The following is a 21,592-nucleotide window of genomic DNA, read 5'->3' as shown; positions in this document are numbered from 1 at the left end:
ATCATTAAGAGTAAGTTAGTAATTTTAAGTGGATCTATCAAAATCCATGTCGGATCCCTAATAACATGCCAAGGAAAAGAAAAAAAAAACGTTGGACAATAAAATTGACCCTTAATTGTGGGTTAATTCATAGTAAAGGGACGATAACTGTAACTTAATCTAATACTACTACGTATCATTTTTGTTGCAAGTTACAAATTCACCGTCTACCGCCGTCTGCCAGACTAAGCGAGGGGTGCAAGTCCGTCAACGTTGCCGGAATTCAACATTAGGTAAATTTCTTATTATTGTTTTTCCTTATTCGTTTGAACCAACATCCCTAGATTATTAACCTACAGTCTCATTAATTTGTATTGATCCACAATAATTAGGATCAGGATCATAAAAATGTGCTGATTTCGCTTTCACTTTCCATTTGTATTTTTAGGGTTTCTTATTTCACTATGCTGTTGTAGTTTTATTTGTTTCTTAGATTATAACAGTTCCAATTGATGTTAACTGTGGTCAGCTGCGACTGCCTAACCAACTTGTTCATAGTTATTATGCTTGATTCATGATTTGATCTGCTTTTATTTTTATTTTTTTCAACATTAAATCATTATACACTAGTTTAAACTGGAAATTTTTCATTTGATATAGTCTGCTTTCATTTAGAGAAATCAGTGAAAAAAAAAAAAAAAAAAAAAGAATGAGGCCATTATAAACCTTGAGCTTTACGTTCCTCGAAATGATTCAGTGCTAAACGATTTCTCTGTCAAACAGTTAGTTATTTAGTTAAACTTTTGCTTTTGAGTACATCGATGTAAATCAATTGTTAAGAAACACTGTTGTCGATACGAAGAATGTTGAAGCTGTTTTTGCAGATATCAAGCGATGTCATTTACAAAAGGTGATTTGCTTACAAAAACAAGAAAGCTGGTAAATGGATTGGCAAAGGTGAAGCCTGTTTGGCTTAAAGCTATGGAAAAGTATGTATTCTGTTTCTATAATCGTTATCCATAAAATTTATGATTAAATTCTGCAGTTATCTCAGTCGTGTAATATTTTATATTAGTATATTCGTTCAAAGGTGGTTCAGTATAGGCTTTCACTTTAGTCATTGTATAACATCTATAGGTAGTGACATACAGGTTATGCTTACAAAGTTAAAGGCTGTACATATATGAGAGAGTTTAAATGTATATATATATATATATATAAAAAAAATAAAAAAAATAAAAAAAAAAAATGGGCAATGATCTGAATTGATATTGTAGGTCTCCACCTGCGGTTTTTCCACGTGCAGAAAAGAAAGTTGAGCGGATTTGTCTTCCTGAGGATGTTTATATCAATAAGTTTTATAAGAAGCATCCTGAATCATTGCATGAAGATCCTATTAAGTACTTTATTAGATTATATATGTTTTATTTTCTGCACTCTTATATTTAAGTTATTTTGTTTTATCTCTCATTTTCTTACTTTAGTCTGTTTTTCTAATTGACAAGAATTTGTGATTTTGAGCCAACCCCATCACGTATTTTTGGTTGCCGAGTGCTTGAGTTGAAGGAACTAGGTGTCAGTGAAGGGGACGCTATTGATGTGGCAGATGTAAGTATCTTGAAACCAGAATCTTCTCGGGTCAACTACTTCAAGTGAATATATTTTGACCTGTTATCCAATCCACTTGATCTGGCAATCTTGATCTGATCATTTTGACCCAAATCTATTTTGACCCGTTATCCTACCCACTTTATCTGACCATTTTGACCCGTTTTCCTATCCGCTTGATCTGACCATCTTGCTCTGACCATTTTGACCCAAATCTATTTTGACCCGTTATCCTATCTACTTTATCTGACAATCTTGATCTCTTACCATCTTGACCCGTTATCCTATCCATCTGATCCGACCATCTTACCGCTTCTTGAATATATCATTAACTTATAATAGGTTGTTCATTTATATCAACTATGCTTATCATTACAGACGGAGTATAAGCTACAGAAAAAAGCAAAAAAGAAGGCGTACAAACGATTGAAAGAAATTGCACGACTGAAAGGAACAAAGCCTCCTCCAAATCCATATCCTAGTGCTTTAAAGCAGATACAAGCTGAAGAGAAAAAATACGTTCATGATCGTTTCTTTAATCCCAGAATCCTAGAAATTGTTGATAAGCTTAAAGAGCAGCAGGCTGCTGAGCTGCAGGATAGAGGCAGAGCCGGTGGGATGTAACATCTATATCCTAGCGTTACGTTATAAATTCAGGGTTTAAAAATATTGACTTTGTTATTTTATGCATTATATTACAACATTAAGTTTTTTCTGTTGATTATTTGCTGTAATAAACACCAAGTTGATCATTATCGACTGAATGTGTTGTGCAGCATCCTTGCATGTTAAGCAGAATTAGTGATTTGTGACTGCAATCGACCAAGATATTTTCGCGTTGTTCATACTTTTGGTAAAGATTGTTCAAAGGGGTGGTAATCCCTTTTTTAAAGGTGATATTGCCCTATATTCAATAAGAAGGTGTTGATCTTGGCCAGTCAAAAGGGGTTTATGCCTTTCTTGAAGAGTAAGCAGAAACCCTCTCTTTTCCTTTTAACCCTTGCTTTGGTACCCCATAGGTCTTATTTTGTTAATCCCTTTTTTACTATATTTTTTTTTTTAATAAAAACACAAATTTAAATTAAGTTAAATTAAATTAAATTAAATTTTAAGAATTTGAAATGAATTCCAAGTGATACAGATTATAAAAATATATTTGATTAAATCCCAGGATCTACTTGAAACAATGTACTTGACTAACATCCGAACTACAACGTTGAAAAAAACACGTTGAATAAACATCAAATGATATCTGCTGTGACAACCAAACTCCTGCGTCTACGTACATCCTGACCCACGCCAGTCACTCGAAATTGAATGCCGAGACACTTGAAAGCAAGAAAACTGCTGCGTTCTGATGAATCCGGATTTGACCCGAAACAACAAGCCTCTATAAACACTTCAAGCATGAAAAGGACAAGACACTAGATTCGAAGATAATAAACCATCTTGCGTGCCAACGAAGCTAAACTCATGAAGTCAACACATTCCAACCAGGTGGTGTTTCAGAAAGATGTAAGACAGGCACCAGAGAATGGAAAACTTGAGTAAAGGGAGGACCACCAAGGCTAGGCACATTAAAAACCTTTTTGAGGCACTAAACCAAAATTTTCTTGAACGGCAGTATATGCAACATCCAGAGAGGACTTAGGACCCATTTGTTTAGAACTTAATCGGCTTAATTGAACTTAATGATATAAAATTGAATAAGTCGTATGGTGTTTGTTTTTAACTTAATGAAAATAGAATGTCTTAATATTTTAAGTCATGAAAATGTGAATTTTCATAATCGTCCCTACTATTTCAAAACTGCTAACATAACTGCCTATAACTGCCGTATGTAAAAGGTTAAATTTGTAATTTTATTTATTCGGTTAGTATTCAGCAGATAAAACAAACAATAGCTATTTATTTATCACTTATTCCTTACAGACATCATAAATTCATTCAGACATCAGGACTTAATAAAAATAAAAAACAAACGGGGCCTTAATCACATTCGTGATTATATGCCACCACCAGAGAAGGAAAACTTGAGTAAAGGGAGGACCACACACGCGTTAGAAGGAACCCAAATCGCAACAAATCTGAGAGAGAATTTAGATACTTATTCCAAAATTAAATATAGTAAATTTTTTATTTGTAACGAACAGAGTACTTATATTCGAACCGAGTGACTACAATACAACAGACAACAAACAAAAATATCAAAACCACATACGTGTCAAATTTGTTGGTACAGAGCTTGCCAACTCCTCTTACATCCGATCATCACATTTTTTTTTCCCTGTCAAACATTCATCTTCTCATGGAACTCACTGCCACAACAACCACCTTTTATCCCCTCCAATTCCCTATCACTCCAAGATCACCAAACCCACCTTCCAATTTCAAAAAATCATATCTTTTTCACTCATCTTCTCTCAATCCCCAATTTACACCATCCTCAAACCCTAGAAATCATCATAAAAATCCAATCTTTATAACTCATTGCTCTACAAAACCTTCAATTTCAGATGATAAAGATAATGTAATCAAACATCAAGATTCAACCTTTTTACCGGGTTCAAATATCAATATTCAAAACCCACAAACATCCAATTTAAATAAAGAAAAACCCGCTTTAAATTCAGTAGTTTCCAGAGGTTTGGTTCTTGAGTTGGGTTCAGAGGGTTCATGGGATTGTTTTGAAGTTGGTTCTCCGGTGGTGAAAAGATTCTTGAGTGATGAAGAAGAGAGGTGGTACATGTGGTATCATGGGCGATCCGGGTTGAATTCGGATCCGGGTTCAATCGGGTTGGCGGTTTCAAGTAATGGGATTCACTGGGAAAGAGGCAAAGGTGGAGTTCAATCAAATAGTGATGTGGGTTTAGTTTTGAAATCAAGTACTGATTGGTGGGCTTTTGATACTAATGGTGTTATGCCTGGTGAAGTTATGGTCATGTCTAGTTCCAAGATTAGAGCAAGCAATGCTGTTTATTGGATGTATTATACTGGTTTTAGTAACGAAAAGATTGAATCTTTAGACAATTCGCTTGAATTTAGCTTACAAAATCCAGAAATCGAAGGTAAAAATGGCGAATTTGGGAAGATTTGCAGGTCATTACCTGGTTTAGCAATGAGTCAAGATGGTAGGCATTGGGCAAGGATAGAAGGAGAACACCATAGTGGATCTTTATTCGATTTAGGAACCGAAGATGAATGGGATTCAATGTTTATTTCATCCCCACAAGTTGTTTTTCATACTAGTGGTGATCTTAGGATGTATTACCACTCTTTTGATAACGAAAAAGGGCATTTTGCGATTGGGATGGCACGATCACGCGATGGTATGCGGTGGTTGAAGCTTGGGAAGATCATGGGTGGTGGTGTAGTTGGTAATTTTGATGAGTATGGGGTGATGAATCCTTGTGTTGTAAGGAATAAAAAAGATGGTGGTTATTTGATGGTTTATGAAGGGGTGAATGTTGATGGGAAGAGGTCAATTGGGCTGGCTCGATCTTCGGATGGGCTAAAAGAGTGGCATAGGGTCGAGAGTGGGCCCATTTTGGAGTGTGCTGAAGAAAGTGGATGTTGGGACGATGAACGGGTCGGTTCACCTTATCTTGTTCATATGGAAGGCGAAAAAGATGAATGGAGATTGTATTATAAAGGGGTAGGTCGAAACGGGCGCTCAGGAATTGGAATGGCAGTTTCCGAAGGAAATGATGTTAAGAATTTTCGTAGGCAGACTGGATTTCATTTGTAATTATTATACTTATTTTGCTTGATTCTTCTCGGTTTGTAAATCTTAGAAACATATGGGTTATATACAGCTTTATATCCTCATGTGTGGGTTTGTGTGTGATCTGTATGACCTGGTTTTGAAGAACTTGTTAAACTTGATGTGTATGTAACAAATGCGTTTCATTGTTAAACATATTAAACATAGAGTAACCATTTAGGCATTTCCTGAATGGTATACAAGGAGACGTGTTGAGTAGGACCATCTTCGATTCCAAGGGTCAAGATTTAATTGGTACTGTCAGCAATTAACTTTACAAAAGGGTTTTCTTAACGTTCAACCGTACTGTCAGATTTGTTGCGATTTGAGTTTTTTCTTAACACGTGTATGAGTGGCATATGATCGCGAATGTGTATGTAAGGTGATGCCGATACTCTCTTTTAAAAAACACATTGTACATAGAGTAATGCTAATTTTACATAAGAAGCTATACATAATGCATTTGACCAATTATTTTAAGAGAGAATTAAAAATGAAAATAAAACATAATTTGTAATTGGTGAAAGTTTCATGTCATTATGTAAACGTGTTTTTTGTAAAGTTAATGTAAGTTTAGCATTTCTGCTAATAAAAGGCAAATGAATAATACGGAGTATATGTCTATATATATATATATATATATATATATATATATATATATATATATATATATATATATATATATATATATATGTCTAGAAATCTTCATAAATAAAATTAAAATGTGTGTTATAATTCAGTAGGCTTATAACTACCTTTATTGTTTTGATTCTTGATGTTATAATTCAGTAGGCTTATAACTACCTTTAGTGATTTGATTCTTGATTAAGAATACTAATAATGAAGTGTAAGAACAAAGATGATAATGGAGAGAAAGAAAGAAACACTTTGTAAGTGTGAGAAATGGTGCAAGTTTAATGCTTGCATTCATGGCTATTTATAGCAAAAATATCACAAGTTTAGGTAATACAATAATATTACTTTTGTGTATCAATAATTGACTATCCATTTATATATATATATATATTTATATATTATAACACTCCCCCTTGGATAACAATTTTGTTTGTTGAAGATCAACTGTAAGTTACTGCCTCGTTAAAAACCTTGCTAAAGAAAACCCAGTGGGAAAAACTTTAGCTAAGGGAAAAAGAGTGCAGCATGGAGTTGACTCCCCCTCAAGTAGACATCGCTTCGGTTGTTACATCTTTTGAACATGTCTCATGCCAATGTTATGAACGTGTGTTCTGAAAATAGCAGTTGGAAGTGCTTTCGTGAAAAGATCAGCAGAGTTTTTGCTGGATTGAAAATACCTAGAAGGTATGTGTTTTGTTCGGTCACTTTTGATATACCCTTCTTTCATCTGTGCTATGCAAGCTGCAATATCTTCATAGATAATTGTTGGACTTTTATCGCGTTCTAGTCCACAAGAATCAGTAATGATTTGTGTCATTGATCTCAACCAAAAACATTCCCGAGTTGCTTCATGTAATGCAATCACTTCGGCATGATTTGATGATGTAGCAACAAGTGTTTGTTTTTGAGAACGCCATGATATTGCAGTACCTCCATTTAGGAATACATATCCAGTTTGAGATTTAGCTTTATGTGGATCAGATAAATAACCTGCATCAGCATAACCAACCAAATCTTGTTTTGATTCGTTAGAATAAAATAATCCTAAATCAGTAGTTCCTCGAAGGTATCGAAATATGTGTTTGATCCCATTCCAGTGTCTTTTGGTAGGAGCAGAGCTAAACCTTGCCAACAAATTAACTGCAAAAGAAATGTCAGGTCTTGTACAATTTGTAAGACACATAAGAGCTCCAATTGCACTAAGATATGGTACTTCTGGTCCAAGAATATCTTCATGATCTTCACATGGACGAAATGGATCAGTTTCAACATTGAGTGATCTAACAACCATATGAGTACTTAATGGTTTTGCCTTGTCCATATTGAAACGTTTCAAAATCTTTTCAGTATATGTTGTTTGATGTACAAGTAAACCATTAGGCATATGCTCAATTTGTAAACCAAGGCAATACTTGATTTTTCCGAGATCTTTCATTTCAAATTCTTTCTTTAGAAGTTGAATGGCTTCATAGATCTCTTTATTTGTACCTATGAAGTTAAGATCATCAACATAAACAGCTATGATCACATATCCGGATGTTGTTTTCTTAATGAAAACACAAGGGCAAGTAAGGTTATTTGTATACCCTTTGCTTATCAAGTAATCACTTAATCGGTTATACCACATACATCCCGATTGTTTTAACCCATATAAAGATCTTTGTAATTTAATCGAATACATTTCTTTGGGTTTTGCATTTGATGCTTCTGGTACCTTAAATCCTTCAGGTATCTTCATATATATATATATCACTATTGTAACATTCCGCCTTTTTCCGTTAAATTTATTTTTAACACCGTCTTTTTTTAAAAAAATAATACCTTTCGTTATTTAAATTCGTAGTTTCCATTGACTAACGTTCATAATAATTCCATCATTTAATTACAACATCTCTCGTTAACTTGCGTTTTAAAAATATTCGATCGGTTAAATCCCGCACCCGCTTTGAAACTCGAGGGACCGGAGTTGCCAAATGGGCAAACTAGTTGACTAGGTCAACTAGTCAACCCATTTTTCCACCATTCATTCATTCCATCATCTCCCTCATCTCTTTTCTCTCCATCTCAAGAACACACACACAAACCCATTCAATCATTCATCATCTAAATTCAATCTAGGAGGCCAACATCAAAACAAATTACGTATTTGGAATCCTCTCTTCATCCTCTACAATTTGATACCAACTTCATCTCGTTTGGGTAACATTTCTAAAACTCTAGATTTCTCAAATTCGTGTTTTTGACTTGATATGTTGTTAGTTAGTGTCTATGGCTCGTGTATAACATGAATATATGATTTGTATGCTCGATTCGTTGTTTTGAGTAACTAGTTTGAACATTTGAAATGGGTGTGCTAAATCTTTGATTTTGGATGAGTTAATGTTGTTAAATTGTTAAAGTTCATGTTTTAATTGTGTTACTAGTATCACTAGCTTCGTTTTGATGCGTAGGTTGATTAAGAAAACTTCAAAAACATGAATATTGATTTTTGTGAATTTTGGTTAGGGTTTGATAGACTTTGAAATGAACTTTTTATGCGTTGAATGCTTGTTAATGTTGTTAGTGAGTGTTTAGATGCAATGTATGCTTAATTACCTTCGAAACGGCATATCGTATGTGTAAATTGGATTCCCGAATCATAAAATACGTTTTACGAACTTGAAACTTTGAAAATAAACCTTTCTTGATCAATTGACGAGTTTTCGGTTATTGTAATTGATGTCTTTGCTTGGTGAAAAGTAGTTAGTTGTATTCCTTGTCAAAATACCTTTCCAACGATATAAGATACTTATTTTGGATGTTTACGGTTTAGGATTTATGGGTATTTGAAGTTGGATTCGTGCTTGAGTGTGAAAACTGCCAGAATTCTCTGCACAGGTAATGGCGCGGCGCCATATACCCGCGCGGCGCGCCAAAGTGGCCTGTCCAATTTTGTCGATTTTTGAATAATGTTTGCTATGCTACACACCCCCGATCAACATGAAACTTGGACAACATGCTCATATATGATTTCTAAGCTCATGAAAATAGTTCGGGACCCGACCCGACCCCATTGACTTTTTCGTTGACTTTGACCAAGTTTGACTTTTAGTCAAACTTAACAAAACACTTATGCAATCGTTCTAATCTTATTTTATACTTGATTCTTGCATGAAACTTGACAACGTGATTCACATACTACATAATCGAGTCGTAACGAGCCATAGGACTAATTGAACACATTTCACCCGACCTTGTGTCGTAACCGATTAATTGATACAACTTATTTGTTTAGGTCAAGGCTAAGCAACTATCATGCACACATTTACTTCGTGAAGTACTTTTATACTCGTGCACTCGAGGTGAGATCATAGTCCCACCTTTTCAACAACTTTTTATACTTTTAAATTGTGGGCTGAGAAACATATACTTTGTTACATTTTGTACTACTTACTTTTATACTTTGAACACAAGTACAAGGAAAACAAACATTCCACAGCGAGTTAGAACAAAAATCCTCAATTCGATTATCATTAGTTACACTTGCAGGGTGTAAGCGAGAACTTATATTGTGTGGCCATACGGGTTTGACAAACCCTCATTACGGACAGTTCGCTACCGTCTACGGATGAAATATATTTTCGAGAAACAGTGTATGTTCTAACACTATTGTGATGGGGTTCTATGGAAGGAAACGTTAAGTCTTGATAATTGGGTGCTCGCAAACAATACTTTTGGAATGCAAACGATTTTGATAATCAACTATGGGAATACTAAATCTTGTGGTTCAAAAACAACGTTTACAAACACCTATGATTTCACCAACGTTTTTCGTTGACAGTTTTCTATATGTTTCTCAGGTTCATACTTGGCTATTTGATATATGCTTCCGCGTTCACTCATACTTGCTTGAGGTCAAGCATACATGCATACACTCTGATTATTTGCTTGGAGTCAAGATACATACATACATACGCTAGTGATAGCACCTTTGGATTCAAACATATTGTTTACATACTTACGCTATTTATAGCAACTGTGTTTTTAAACTAATTATGTCGCAAGTTATCTCATTTATACTTTATGACTTTTGTAAACTTAAACTTGTTGTCGATCCTTTTGGTAAACTGAACTTTGCAAGTCTTGTACCTTTCAAATGAATGCGACATAATTTTGGTCAAATGAGTCTCATATAGGGACTACGACCACGCAACGGGACCTAAGTTAACGGCGCCGTCAATAACGGTTTTGGTCGGGTCGTTACAACTATCAAATGATCCATATAGGTAAGCAGTCACAACATCCATGAGATGCATTTCTAAATTTTTAGAAACTGCCAGGCTGATTAAGTACCTAAAAGTAATTGCATCCATAACAGGGGAATAAGTTTCTTCATAATCAATTCCCGGTCTTTGAGAAAAACCTTGAGCTACAAGTCTAGCTTTATACCTTGTAACTTCATTTTTCTCATTTCTTTTTCGGACAAAAATCCATCTGTATCCTACAGGTTTCACATCTTTAGGAGTGAGAATGATGGATCCGAAAACTTTTCTTTTATTGAGTGATTCTAATTCAGCTCGTATTTCTTCTTTCCATTGAGCCCAATCATGTCTATTTTGACATTCAACCATAGATGTTGGTTCTGGATCATCATCATTATTCATGATGTCATATGCAACATTAAATGAAAATTTCTCATCAAGATTTTTCATTTCATTTCGGTTCCATAATATTTTTTGAATATGCATAATTGATTGCAATTTCTGTATTGACATCATCAATCTCCTCTACAGTAGGAGTACTGATTTGTGGTTCTTCTTGAACACTTTCTTTTACTTCATTATCAGCGGATTTTCTTTTTCGAGGATTTTTATCCTTTGAACCAATTGGTCTTCCACGTTTCTGACGTGGCAAAGATTCATGAGTGACGTTATTACCAGCTTTTGGAATTTCAATTCGAGCTGGAGTATTTACTGCTGGTATATATGATTTTGTCACCGTTTTTGTATCTGTAAATGCATCAGGCAATTGATTTGCAAGTTCTTGTATATGCATTATCTTTTGAACTTCTGTCTCGCATTCTTTTGTGCGAGGATCAAGATACTTTAATTGAGGTTCACACCATGAAACATCATTTTCTTTATTTTTCATTTCTCCCCCTAATCTAGGGAACAATGTTTCATTAAAATGACACTCAGCAAAACGTGCTGTAAAAACGTCACATGTCATAGGTTCAATATACCTTAATATTGAAGGTGTTTCATATCCAACATATATTCCCAACCTCCTTTGAGGACCCACTTTTGTACGTTGTGGTGTCGCAATTGGAACATACACTGCACAACCAAATGTTCTAAGATGGAAAATATTTGGCTCTTGACCAAAAGCAAGTTGTAGGGGGGAATATTTATGACTTGCACTTGGTCTGATGCTAATCGATACAGCAGCATGTAAAATTGCATGACCCCATATAGATACAGGGAGTTTTGTTCTCATTATCAATGGTCCAGCGATTAACTGTAAACGTTTAATCAATGACTCGGCTAAACCATTTTGTGTATGCACATGAGCAACAGAATGTTCAACAACAATTCCTATAGACATGCAATAGTCATTAAATGCTTGAGATGTAAATTCACCAGCATTATCAAGTCTCACCCTTTTAATGGTGTAATCAGGAAAATGAGCTCTCAATTTAATAATTTGGGCAAGAAATTTTGCAAATGCCACATTACGGCTTGATAACAGACAAACATGAGACCATCTGCTAGATGCGTCTATTAGAACCATGAAATATTTAAATGGTCCACATGGTGGATGAATTGGTCCACATATATCACCTTGAATTCTTTCAAGAAACATTGGTGATTCTTTCTCAACCTTAAGTGGTGAGGGTCTAGTTATCAATTTTCCAAGAGAGCAAGATGTACATGGAACCATTGTATCATGATGGATTTTTCTATCCTTTAGTGGATGTCAATGAGTACATTCAATAATCCTTTTCATCATTGTTGATCCTGGATGGCCTAATCTATTATGCCATAAACTGAATACACCAGGATCAATATATTTTTCGTTAACTATCATATGTATTTCTGGTACATTTATATGTGTATAATGTAATCCAGAACTAAGTCTTGGCAGTTTTTCAACCACATGACTCTTGTCAGTGATACTTAAATATTTCTCATTTTCTGTTGTCACTGACTGATAATCATACCCGTTAAGGTATATGTCGGAGAAACTCAATAAATTTCTGCTTGACTTGGGAGAAAATAAGGCATCATTTATTAAAAATTTTGTACCATTTGGTAGTATGAAATTTGCCTTTCCTATCCCTTTTATCAAGTTAGCAGGTCCTGATATTGTATGTATAGTTCCTTCCGTTGGTTTTAGATCAATAAAATATTTCTCGGATTTAAGTATAGTGTGTGTAGTTCCACTGTCTGCTATACAGAGATCTCCACCACTTGATTGATGTTTTATTCCAGCAAAATTCATATTGAACTTCATATATAAGAAATAAATAGTGAGTACATTAATATTACATAATATTTTAAACGCAAATAGATAGTACTGAAACATTTAGCAAACATAATGACAAAGACAGACGATATTAAATCGTTTATTTTTCGAAAGACACACAACTTAAACATTCAAGAAATCTTCATATAAATCAGATGGTTTCTCAGTGACTGTTGGATCGACGTTATCCACAAAGTTTACTTCCTTTTCTTTATCTTTCAGCGAATCCTGATACATCTTAACAAGATGTTTAGATGTTCGGCAAGTATTAGCCCAGTGGCCCATTCTACCACATCTGTAGCAAGATTCTTCAGAATTTTTAGAAGAATTTTCTTCAACATCTTGTTTAGTGGGCTTGTTTTGTGGTTGATATTTATATTTTCGTGGATTATTATTTCTTTGACCACCACGGCCACGACCACGACCACGTCCTCGCCCATTACCATTACCATAAGGATGATTTCTACCATAGTTATGGCTTTTGGCATGATGATGGTGATGGTTATTATAACCACGACCTTGCCCGCGTCCTTGTCCCTGTTTATAATTATTTGCAGTATTTGCTTCAGGGATTGCAAGTGTACCAGTAGGACGGGATTGCTGATTTTTCATTAATAGCTCATCATTTTGCTCTGCAACTAAGAGATATGAATTAAGTTCAGGATATGTTTTGAACTTTAGCATTCTCAAATTTCTTTGCACTGTGATGTTTGCAGCATTCATTGTGGAGAAAGTTTTCTCCATCATGTCTGCATCACTTATTTCATGTCCACAGAATTTAAGTTGTGAACATGTATTATACCGAACTGAGCTATATTCATTTACTTTCTTAAAGTCTTGGAACCTTAATGTTCTCCATTGTTCCATAGCAGCTGGAAGTAAAATTTCTCTTTGATTATTGAATCTGCTTTTGAGACCTTCCCATAAAACATGGGGATCTTCTACAGTCACATAATTATTTTGTAAGCATTCATCAATATGTTGATGAATAAAGCAACATGCCGTTGCTTGTTCTTTTTCAGAACAAGTGTTGTTTTCATTTATGGCTTCAAGAATGCCCATTGATTTAAGATGCATTTTTACTTTTATAACCCATGGCATGTAGTTGTTTCCAGTTGATTCTAAAGGAGTAAATTTAAGCTTTTCCAGATTCGACATTTTCTATTAAAATAAACAACATGATAAATTATAGTCACTTTATATTCATAAGTATATAAACATTAAACATAAATTTAATATAACATAAATGATAAGTAGGTGACAGTGTCGACCATATGTAAGCAATCATTAATAAATGTTATATAACATAAATATAAATATTAGTAAACATAAATGATAATTAGGCGACAGTGTCGGCCATATAAATGTTAGATAATAGAAATATAAATGTTAGTAACATAAATGATAATTAGGCAACAGTGTCGGCCATATAAATGTTAGATAATTGAAATATAAATGTTAGTAACATAAATGATAATTAGACGACAGTGTCGACCATATATTATTCAGGTGGTATAACCGACCATATATCATTTAGGTGGCAGAGCCAACCATAATTAGTATTAAGATTATCGTGCTGATAACGTGTTATAATTCAGTAGGCTTATAACTACCTTTAGTGGTTTGATTCTTGATGTTATAATTCAGTAGGCTTATAACTACCTTTAGTGATTTGATTCTTGATTAAGAATACTAATAATGAAGTGTAAGAACAAAGATGATAATGGAGAGAAAGAAAGAAACACTTTGTAAGTGTGAGAAATGGTGCAAGTTTAATGCTTGCATTCATGGCTATTTATAGCAAAAATATTACAAGTTTAGGTAATACAATAATATTACTTTTGTGTATCAATAATTGACTATCCATTTATATATATATATATATATATATATATATATATATATATATATATATATATTTATATATTATAACAATGTGTTTATTAATACCGAGTAGTAAATGAAATAAATGAAGCCTTTGATAAGTTTTAACTGAAAAAACAAAGTATAGGGACAAAGAGTGTAAATATGTATAAATCAGTGGACTATAAATAAAGGTTTAAAAAAAAATTTAGTCATTGAAATTGGAAGACAACAGCCTCTGAATTACGCAGTATACACACCCAGCCGAGATTCTCTCCATCCTCTGCTCCCACATTATTATCGCCTCATTCTTCACTCCGGTAATTATTTTATGTTCATTAATCAAAGTTTATATATAAGTTTTCGCGATTATTATACGCTTTTTATCATCGTTCGTGTTTAATTGATTATACAAACATATGCTATTTGAATTGGATATGATTTAAAATTTGAACTCAATGTAATTGATTGAGCTTTATAGTTAATTATGATTTATGAAGTATGAAGTTCAGGTAATATATATGATCGAAAGTGTGTGGCAGTTTAATCTGGTATTTTTATCTATCTATTACCATGTTTATTTGATGTAATCCTGATTCCAGTTGGCTAAATTATGTGATACATGTTGTATTTTTATGACTGGAATCTAATTTTTTGGATTACGTAATCACCTTTTTTGCAAATAATTACATATGTTAGAATTCGAATTCGCGAACCCTGCAATAATCGCCTTGAAGAATTGCATATTTAAACACTGCATAGCCCTAGCTTAAAAGCACGAAAGTTATAAAATTAAATCCCTCAAAAGCTAGTTTCATCACAAAAATGATTAACTTGGACATTGTATTGTTCTTATTATTATATTTTAACTTAATTAATAAAGTAGGGGATATTAAACTCTTGTGTTTCCACTAGGTCTTGGGTGCACACAAAATGTCTGAGACAAATAACGATTCCGGCGAACATAATCTTGTGGATAACGATCCAAAAGTTGAAGCTATTAATGATCAGCCTGCTTCTGAAAAAGTCCCGGATCATATCGAAAAACCTGAGGACAATCCCATGCCCTCACCGGCCCAGGAGGTTCATCGTTATTAATTTTGTTTCGTTGTTAAAATTGTTATGTGGATACAATTATTTGCGCATTTTCAATAATTGAATGGTTCTGGACAAAATTTTGAAAGGTAAATTTTAAAATCTAAATGAGAATAATTACTGTTCTTACAGTTTTTTTTTTTTTTTTTCTTATATCACTGCAGGAAGCAGTAATCAAGAAAAAGTATGGAGGATTATTACCTAGGAAAACCCCTTTAATCTCAAAGGTAACTTAACTAATATCCATTCATTTTTCTCTATTTTAATAACTAATTACAAAGATTGTACTTAAAAGCTTTCTCCTAATAATATACAGGACCATGATCGTGCCTTCTTTGATTCTGCAGATTGGGCACTTGGAAAGGTATGTAATACAAATTTGTTGAATCCTGTTCGATTTTTGATGTTTTAATGTTTTGTATTATCTTTTGATGTTTTAATGTTTCATATTTTGTTGAAAACACTTGTACCAGGGATTACAAAAGAGTAAAGGGCCTTTAGAGGCACTACGCCCAAAATTGCAGGTATCTTTATATATTTTACCGTATATAATGTGAAATCACACTCTTTTTAGTTATTTAGGCTTTTGTATAGGGTGGCAGTTATGACTCATCTACTTTCGCTTTGGATCTAAAGTTGCTCAATGTATTTTAAAGCATAAAAAAGCATAAATCACTTGATTGAAAATATAGATTATGAAGCTAAAATATATCGTTATAATCACATTTAAAGTATTACAGTAATTGTTTATAATTTAGTGAAAGGATGAAAGGAAGTGTTAATGGGTCAAACCTGAACCACCCATTTTGCCACCTCTAATTGTTAACGGTAAAATCTTAAACATGGATCCATAAATTTGGTGTATTGTCGCGTTTTTTGTAGCGTTTGTTGCATTTTTTTGTCTATGTTTGTTGGTGTTGTAGTTTAGGTTGCGCCATTTTGTTTGGTTTTGGTATGGTTTAGGGTAGATGAAGTTCGGTTATAGAAGATTGTATGTTCGCTGCTTTCTAGGTATGAGCCTGATCGGGTTCTTTCTTGTATCTTTTGCTGAAGATGTTTTCTTTTTGAAAACGTGTTAGTATTTATCTAAGGTTACGTTATTTTTGCCCAAATTTTTTTATTTTACTTTCTAACTTTTGTTTCATTCAAAACCTTCCATCAGCCAACACCACACCAGCAAGCTCGTTCAAGACGATCAGCTTACGCTCCTGCAGATGAAGGAGAAGGTACTTTTTAGTTTCAATGAGATTTATTCATTAAATCTTTTTTTTTTTAATGTTAGGAAGATAGTTGAAATCCTATCCTGTCTGTAATATTTGTTGATTGTTTTTGTAACGAACTTTCTTGTTGCACTGTAGATGGAGGTAGTCCAAATCTAACTGCTTCAGAGGATCAAGAGTCTGAAAACAAGACCCACGATGAAAAATCTAATTCTGAAGATCAGATCCAACTGAACTGAGACACCAAACAGTTGCTTAGACTGTTCTCAATCACATTTGCTTGAGTTTGCACTTATTGTTTCAGAATCAAGGAACACAAACATGTCTGATGATACTTATTTTGAGAATTTACCATTTTCAGTATTAGTGGCTCATGATATTTACGTGAGCCACTAATATTCAGTATGTTGTGTGTGGCCTGTTTCATATGATGGGCAAAATAAACTTATTATGTGCATGTGGGTGATGGGCTGGGGCAAGTAGTGAATGCAACAGTCGTACCATGTTTATCCCTTTGATGCTATATATACAACATAATGGATCAGTTTTGGTTGAGATCACCGTCTTTGTATTGATTGTCGCCATGATGACTCGCTCTCACTGATATCTTTTCGTTGCCCCCCTTCACAATGGGGGTGGGGGTGGGGGTGGGGGTGGGGGTGGGGTTGAGAAAATGGGTATGCATGATACCCTCTTAACTTGTTCTAGTGCCTGGGTATGGATGACGACTGGTTTATGATGAAATGTCCCGTTCATATTTTGATTATAAACGTTCCATATTAATTGATTTCGTTGCGAGGTTTTGACCTCTATATGAGACGTTTTTAAAAGACTGCATTCGTTTTTAAAACAAATCATAACCTTTATTTTATCGACAAGGTTAAAAGGACACCACCTAGATTATCAGAAATGATAATCTAAAAATATCACACTTACATACTACCAATACATATTGTATTGGTTTACAATATTAATATGTTACAACAAAGTAAATATCGAATGCAGTTTTAAACAATATTATTCAAGCATGCTGACACCAAGTCTTGTCCATATATTAGCATGCAACAGCGGAAGCTCTTAATAATCACCTGAGAATAAATATGCTTTAAACGTCAACAAAAATGTTGGTGAGTTATAGGTTTAACCTATATATTATCAAATTAATATAATAGACCACAAGATTTCATTTATTCAATAATCCTACACTCGCAAGTGTATAAAAATCATTCTATGATGAACACCTGGTAACCGACATTAACATAATGCATATAGAATATTCCCCGCATACTCGCAAGTATGTCATAAATTGGCAATCGCAATCACCATATAAATCGAAGTATTAAAGCATTCCAAATTCCAGAATGGGGTTTGTTAGGCCCATAGATCTATCTTTAGGATTCGCGTCAATTAGGGGTTATTTCCCTAATTCTTAGGCTACCAGACTTGAAGGGACAATATTCGGTTTAATAATCCAACTATAGAATGTAGTTTCGCGTACTTGTGTCTATTTTGTAAAGCATTTAGAAAGCTGCATGTATTCTCATCCCAAAAATATTAGATTTTAAAAGTGGGACTATAACTCACTTTCACATATTTTTACTTCGTCGAGAAGTAAGACTTGGCCACTGGTCGATTCACGAACCTATAACAAATATGTACATATATATCAAAGTATGTTCAAAATATATTTACAACATTTTTAATACGTTTTACTGTTTTAAGTTTATTAAGTCAGCTGTCCTCGTTAGTAACCTACAACTAGTTGTCCACAGTTAGATGTACAGAAATAAATCGATATATATTATCTTGAATCAATCCACGACTCAGTGTATACACGTCTCAGGCTAGATCACAACTCAAAGTATATATATTTTTGGAATCAACCTCAACCCTGTATAGCTAACTCCAACATTACTGCATATAGAGTGTCTATTGTTGTTCCAAATAATATATATACATAGGTCGATATGATATGTCAAAACATTTGCATACATGTCTATGGTATCCCAAGATTACATAATATATTAGAATACATGTATAATACAATATGAGTTAGCTAGGATATGATTAATATAGATTTGTTACCAATTTTCACGTAGTTACAACAAGCAAAAATATTCAATCTTGTTTTACCCATAACTTCTTCGTTTTAAATCCGTTTTGAGTGATTCAAGTTGCTATGGTTTCATATTGAACTTAAGTTTATGAATCCAAACAGAAAAAGTATAAGTTTATAGTCGGAAATACAGGTTACAAGTCGTTTTTGTAAAGGTAGGCATTTCAGTCGAAAGAACGACGTCTAGATGACCATTTTGGAAAACATACTTCCACTTTGAGTTTAACCATGATTTTTGGATATAGTTTTATGTTCATAAGAAAAATCATTTTCCCAGAAGAACAACTTTTAAATCAAAGTTTATCATAGTTTTTAATTAACTAACCCAAAACAGCCTACGGTGTTACTACGACGGCGTATATCCAGTTTTACGGTGTTTTTCGTGTTTTCAGGTTTTAAATCATTAAGTTAGCATATCATATAGATATAGAACATGTGTTTAGTTTATTTTAAAAGTCAAGTTAGAAGGATTAACTTTTGTTTGCGAATAAGTTTAGAATTAACTAAACTATGTTCTAGTGATTACATGTTCAAATCTTCAAATAAGATAGTTATACATATATGAATCGAATGATGTTATGAACATCATTACTACCTCAAGTTTAGTAGGTAAACCTACTGGAAATGATGAAAAAATAACTTGAGCTTCAAAGGATCTTTGATGGCTTGGAAGTTCTTGAAATAGAATCATGACACAAAAACAAGTTCAAGTAAGATTATTACTCGAATTAAGATAGTTATAGTTATAGAAATTTAATCAAAGCTTGAATATGAATATTACCTTGATTTAGAAAGATAACCTACTATAAATAACAAAGGTTTCTTGATCTTAGATGATTGCTTGGAATGGATTAGGAAACTTGAAAGTAAACTTGTAAACTTAGAAGTGTTCTTGATGTGTTCTTGAGTAATTGTTTTTATGATGATTATAGGTAATAACCAAAGCTTGTATTTGATGATTTTTGCTGGAAAAATAGTAACTTAGACGTTCATGGAAGAGTGTGTGTCTTTTGAGAGAGAATTGGGAAGAAAATTGGAAGTGAAATGGAGTAGGTGGTGAGTGGTGAAGGTGAGTGGGATTAAAAGGAGTTCTTGTTTTTGTTTCCTTGCTCATAAGTCATGCTAGATGTTAAATGATAGTTCCCACATGGTTAGGTGACTCACATGGGCTGCTAAGAGCTGATCATTGAAGTGTATATACTAATAGTAAATACATTTAGAAGCTGTGTATTGTACAAGTACAAATACGAGTGCATACAAGTAGAATTGTTGATGAAAATGAATGAGGATGTAATCGTAAGCATTTTTGTTAAGTAGAAGTACTTGGATAATTGTCTTGAAGTCTTTCAAAAGTGTATGAATACATATTAAAGCACTACATGTATATACATTTTAACTGAGTCGTTAAGTCATCGTTAGTCGTTACATGTAAATGTTGTTTTGAAACCTTTAAGTTAACGATCTTGTTAAATGTTGTTAACACATTGTTTATTATATATAATGAGATGTTAAATTATTACATTATCATGATATAATTATTTATTAATATATCTTAATATGATATATATACAGTTAAATGTCATTACAACGATAATCGTTACATATATGTCTCGTTTCGAAATCCTTAAGTAAGTAGTCTTGTTTTTACATATGTAGTTCATTGTTATTATACTTAATGATATGTTTAATTATCATTTAACATGTTTATATATAGTGTATCAATATCTTAAAATGATTCATATGTAATTAGTGAGACGTTGTTATAACGATAATCGTTATATATACCGTTTTCAAGTTTCTTAATTCAATAGTCTCATTTTTATGTATATAACTCATTGTTAAAATACTTAATGAGGTACATACTTATCATAATATCATGATAACTATATATACATATATCCATATGTATGTCATCATATAGTTTTTACAAGTTTTAACCTTCGTGAATCGCAGGTCAACTTGGGTGGTCAATTGTCTATATAAAACCTATTTCAATTAATCAAGTCTTAACAAGTTTGATTGTTTAACGTGTTGGAAACACTTAATCATGTAAATATCAATTTCATTTAATATATATAAACATGAAAAAGTTCGGGTCACTACAGTACCTACCCGTTAAATAAATTTCGTCCCGAAATTTTAAGCAGTTGGAGGTGTTGACGTAACTTTCGGAAATAGGTGCGGGTATTTCTTCTTCATCTGATCTTCTCATTCCCAGGTGAACTCGGGTCCTCTACGAGCATTCCATCGAACCTTAACAATTGGTATCTTATTTTGCTTAAGTCTTTTAACCACACGATCCATTATTTCGACGGGTTCTTCGATGAATTGAAGTTTTTCGTTGATTTGGATTTCGTCTAACGGAATAGTGAGATCTTCTTTAGCAAAACATTTCTTCAAATTCGTGACATGAAAAGTGTTATGTACAGCCGCGAGTTGTTGAGGTAAGTCAAGTCGGTAAGCTACTGGTCCGACACGATCAATAATCTTGAATGGTCCAATATACCTTGGATTTAATTTTCCTCATTTACCAAATCGAACAACGTCTTTCCAAGGTGCAACTTTAAGCATGACCATCTCTCCAATTTCAAATTCTATATCTTTTCTTTTAATATCAGCGTAGCTCTTTTGTCGACTTTGAGCGGTTTTCAACCGTTGTTGAATTTGGATGATCTTCTCGGTAGTTTCTTGTATTATCTCTGGACCCGTAATCTGTCTATCCCTCACTTCACTCCAACAAATCGGAGATCTGCACTTTCTACCATAAAGTGCTTCAAACGGCGCCATCTCAATGCTTGAATGGTAGCT

At 33.5% G+C, this 21,592-nt stretch overlaps 3 protein-coding genes across 3 annotated transcripts; all 3 read left to right on the top strand.

Moving 5' to 3' along the window:
* The first annotated feature begins 202 nt into the window (after positions 1-202).
* Positions 203-2,479, top strand: LOC139850463 (uncharacterized). Its single transcript, XM_071840034.1, has 5 exons — positions 203-272; positions 864-968; positions 1,257-1,379; positions 1,485-1,587; positions 1,966-2,479. The coding sequence occupies exons 2-5, from the start codon at positions 874-876 to the stop codon at positions 2,209-2,211; spliced, it is 567 nt and encodes a 188-aa protein (XP_071696135.1). The 5' UTR covers positions 203-272; positions 864-873; the 3' UTR covers positions 2,212-2,479.
* A 1,309-nt stretch (positions 2,480-3,788) lies between these two features.
* Positions 3,789-5,552, top strand: LOC139847572 (uncharacterized). The gene has a single exon (XM_071837262.1). The coding sequence runs from the start codon at positions 3,896-3,898 to the stop codon at positions 5,333-5,335; it is 1,440 nt and encodes a 479-aa protein (XP_071693363.1). The 5' UTR covers positions 3,789-3,895; the 3' UTR covers positions 5,336-5,552.
* Positions 5,553-14,578: 9,026 nt separating this feature from the next.
* On the top strand, positions 14,579-17,207 carry LOC139848215 (uncharacterized). Its single transcript, XM_071837945.1, has 7 exons — positions 14,579-14,673; positions 15,269-15,436; positions 15,613-15,675; positions 15,765-15,812; positions 15,922-15,972; positions 16,611-16,674; positions 16,807-17,207. The coding sequence occupies exons 2-7, from the start codon at positions 15,287-15,289 to the stop codon at positions 16,905-16,907; spliced, it is 477 nt and encodes a 158-aa protein (XP_071694046.1). The 5' UTR covers positions 14,579-14,673; positions 15,269-15,286; the 3' UTR covers positions 16,908-17,207.
* The last annotated feature ends 4,385 nt before the right edge of the window (positions 17,208-21,592 follow it).

The sequence above is a fragment of the Rutidosis leptorrhynchoides genome, chromosome 5, assembly GCF_046630445.1.
Source record: "Rutidosis leptorrhynchoides isolate AG116_Rl617_1_P2 chromosome 5, CSIRO_AGI_Rlap_v1, whole genome shotgun sequence".
Lineage (NCBI taxonomy): Eukaryota > Viridiplantae > Streptophyta > Magnoliopsida > Asterales > Asteraceae > Rutidosis > Rutidosis leptorrhynchoides.
This window is presented reverse-complemented; position numbering and strand designations above follow the sequence as displayed.

Coding starts and splice junctions, on each gene's coding strand:
- LOC139850463 (XM_071840034.1), top strand. CDS start 874: ATGTCATTTACAAAAGGTGATTTGCTTACAAAAACAAGAAAGCTGGTA. Junction 969..1,256: donor TGGCTTAAAGCTATGGAAAA/GTATGTATTCTG, acceptor TTGATATTGTAG/GTCTCCACCTGCGGTTTTTC. Junction 1,588..1,965: donor ACGCTATTGATGTGGCAGAT/GTAAGTATCTTG, acceptor TTATCATTACAG/ACGGAGTATAAGCTACAGAA.
- LOC139847572 (XM_071837262.1), top strand. CDS start 3,896: ATGGAACTCACTGCCACAACAACCACCTTTTATCCCCTCCAATTCCCT.
- LOC139848215 (XM_071837945.1), top strand. CDS start 15,287: ATGTCTGAGACAAATAACGATTCCGGCGAACATAATCTTGTGGATAAC. Junction 15,676..15,764: donor AAACCCCTTTAATCTCAAAG/GTAACTTAACTA, acceptor AATAATATACAG/GACCATGATCGTGCCTTCTT. Junction 15,813..15,921: donor CAGATTGGGCACTTGGAAAG/GTATGTAATACA, acceptor CACTTGTACCAG/GGATTACAAAAGAGTAAAGG.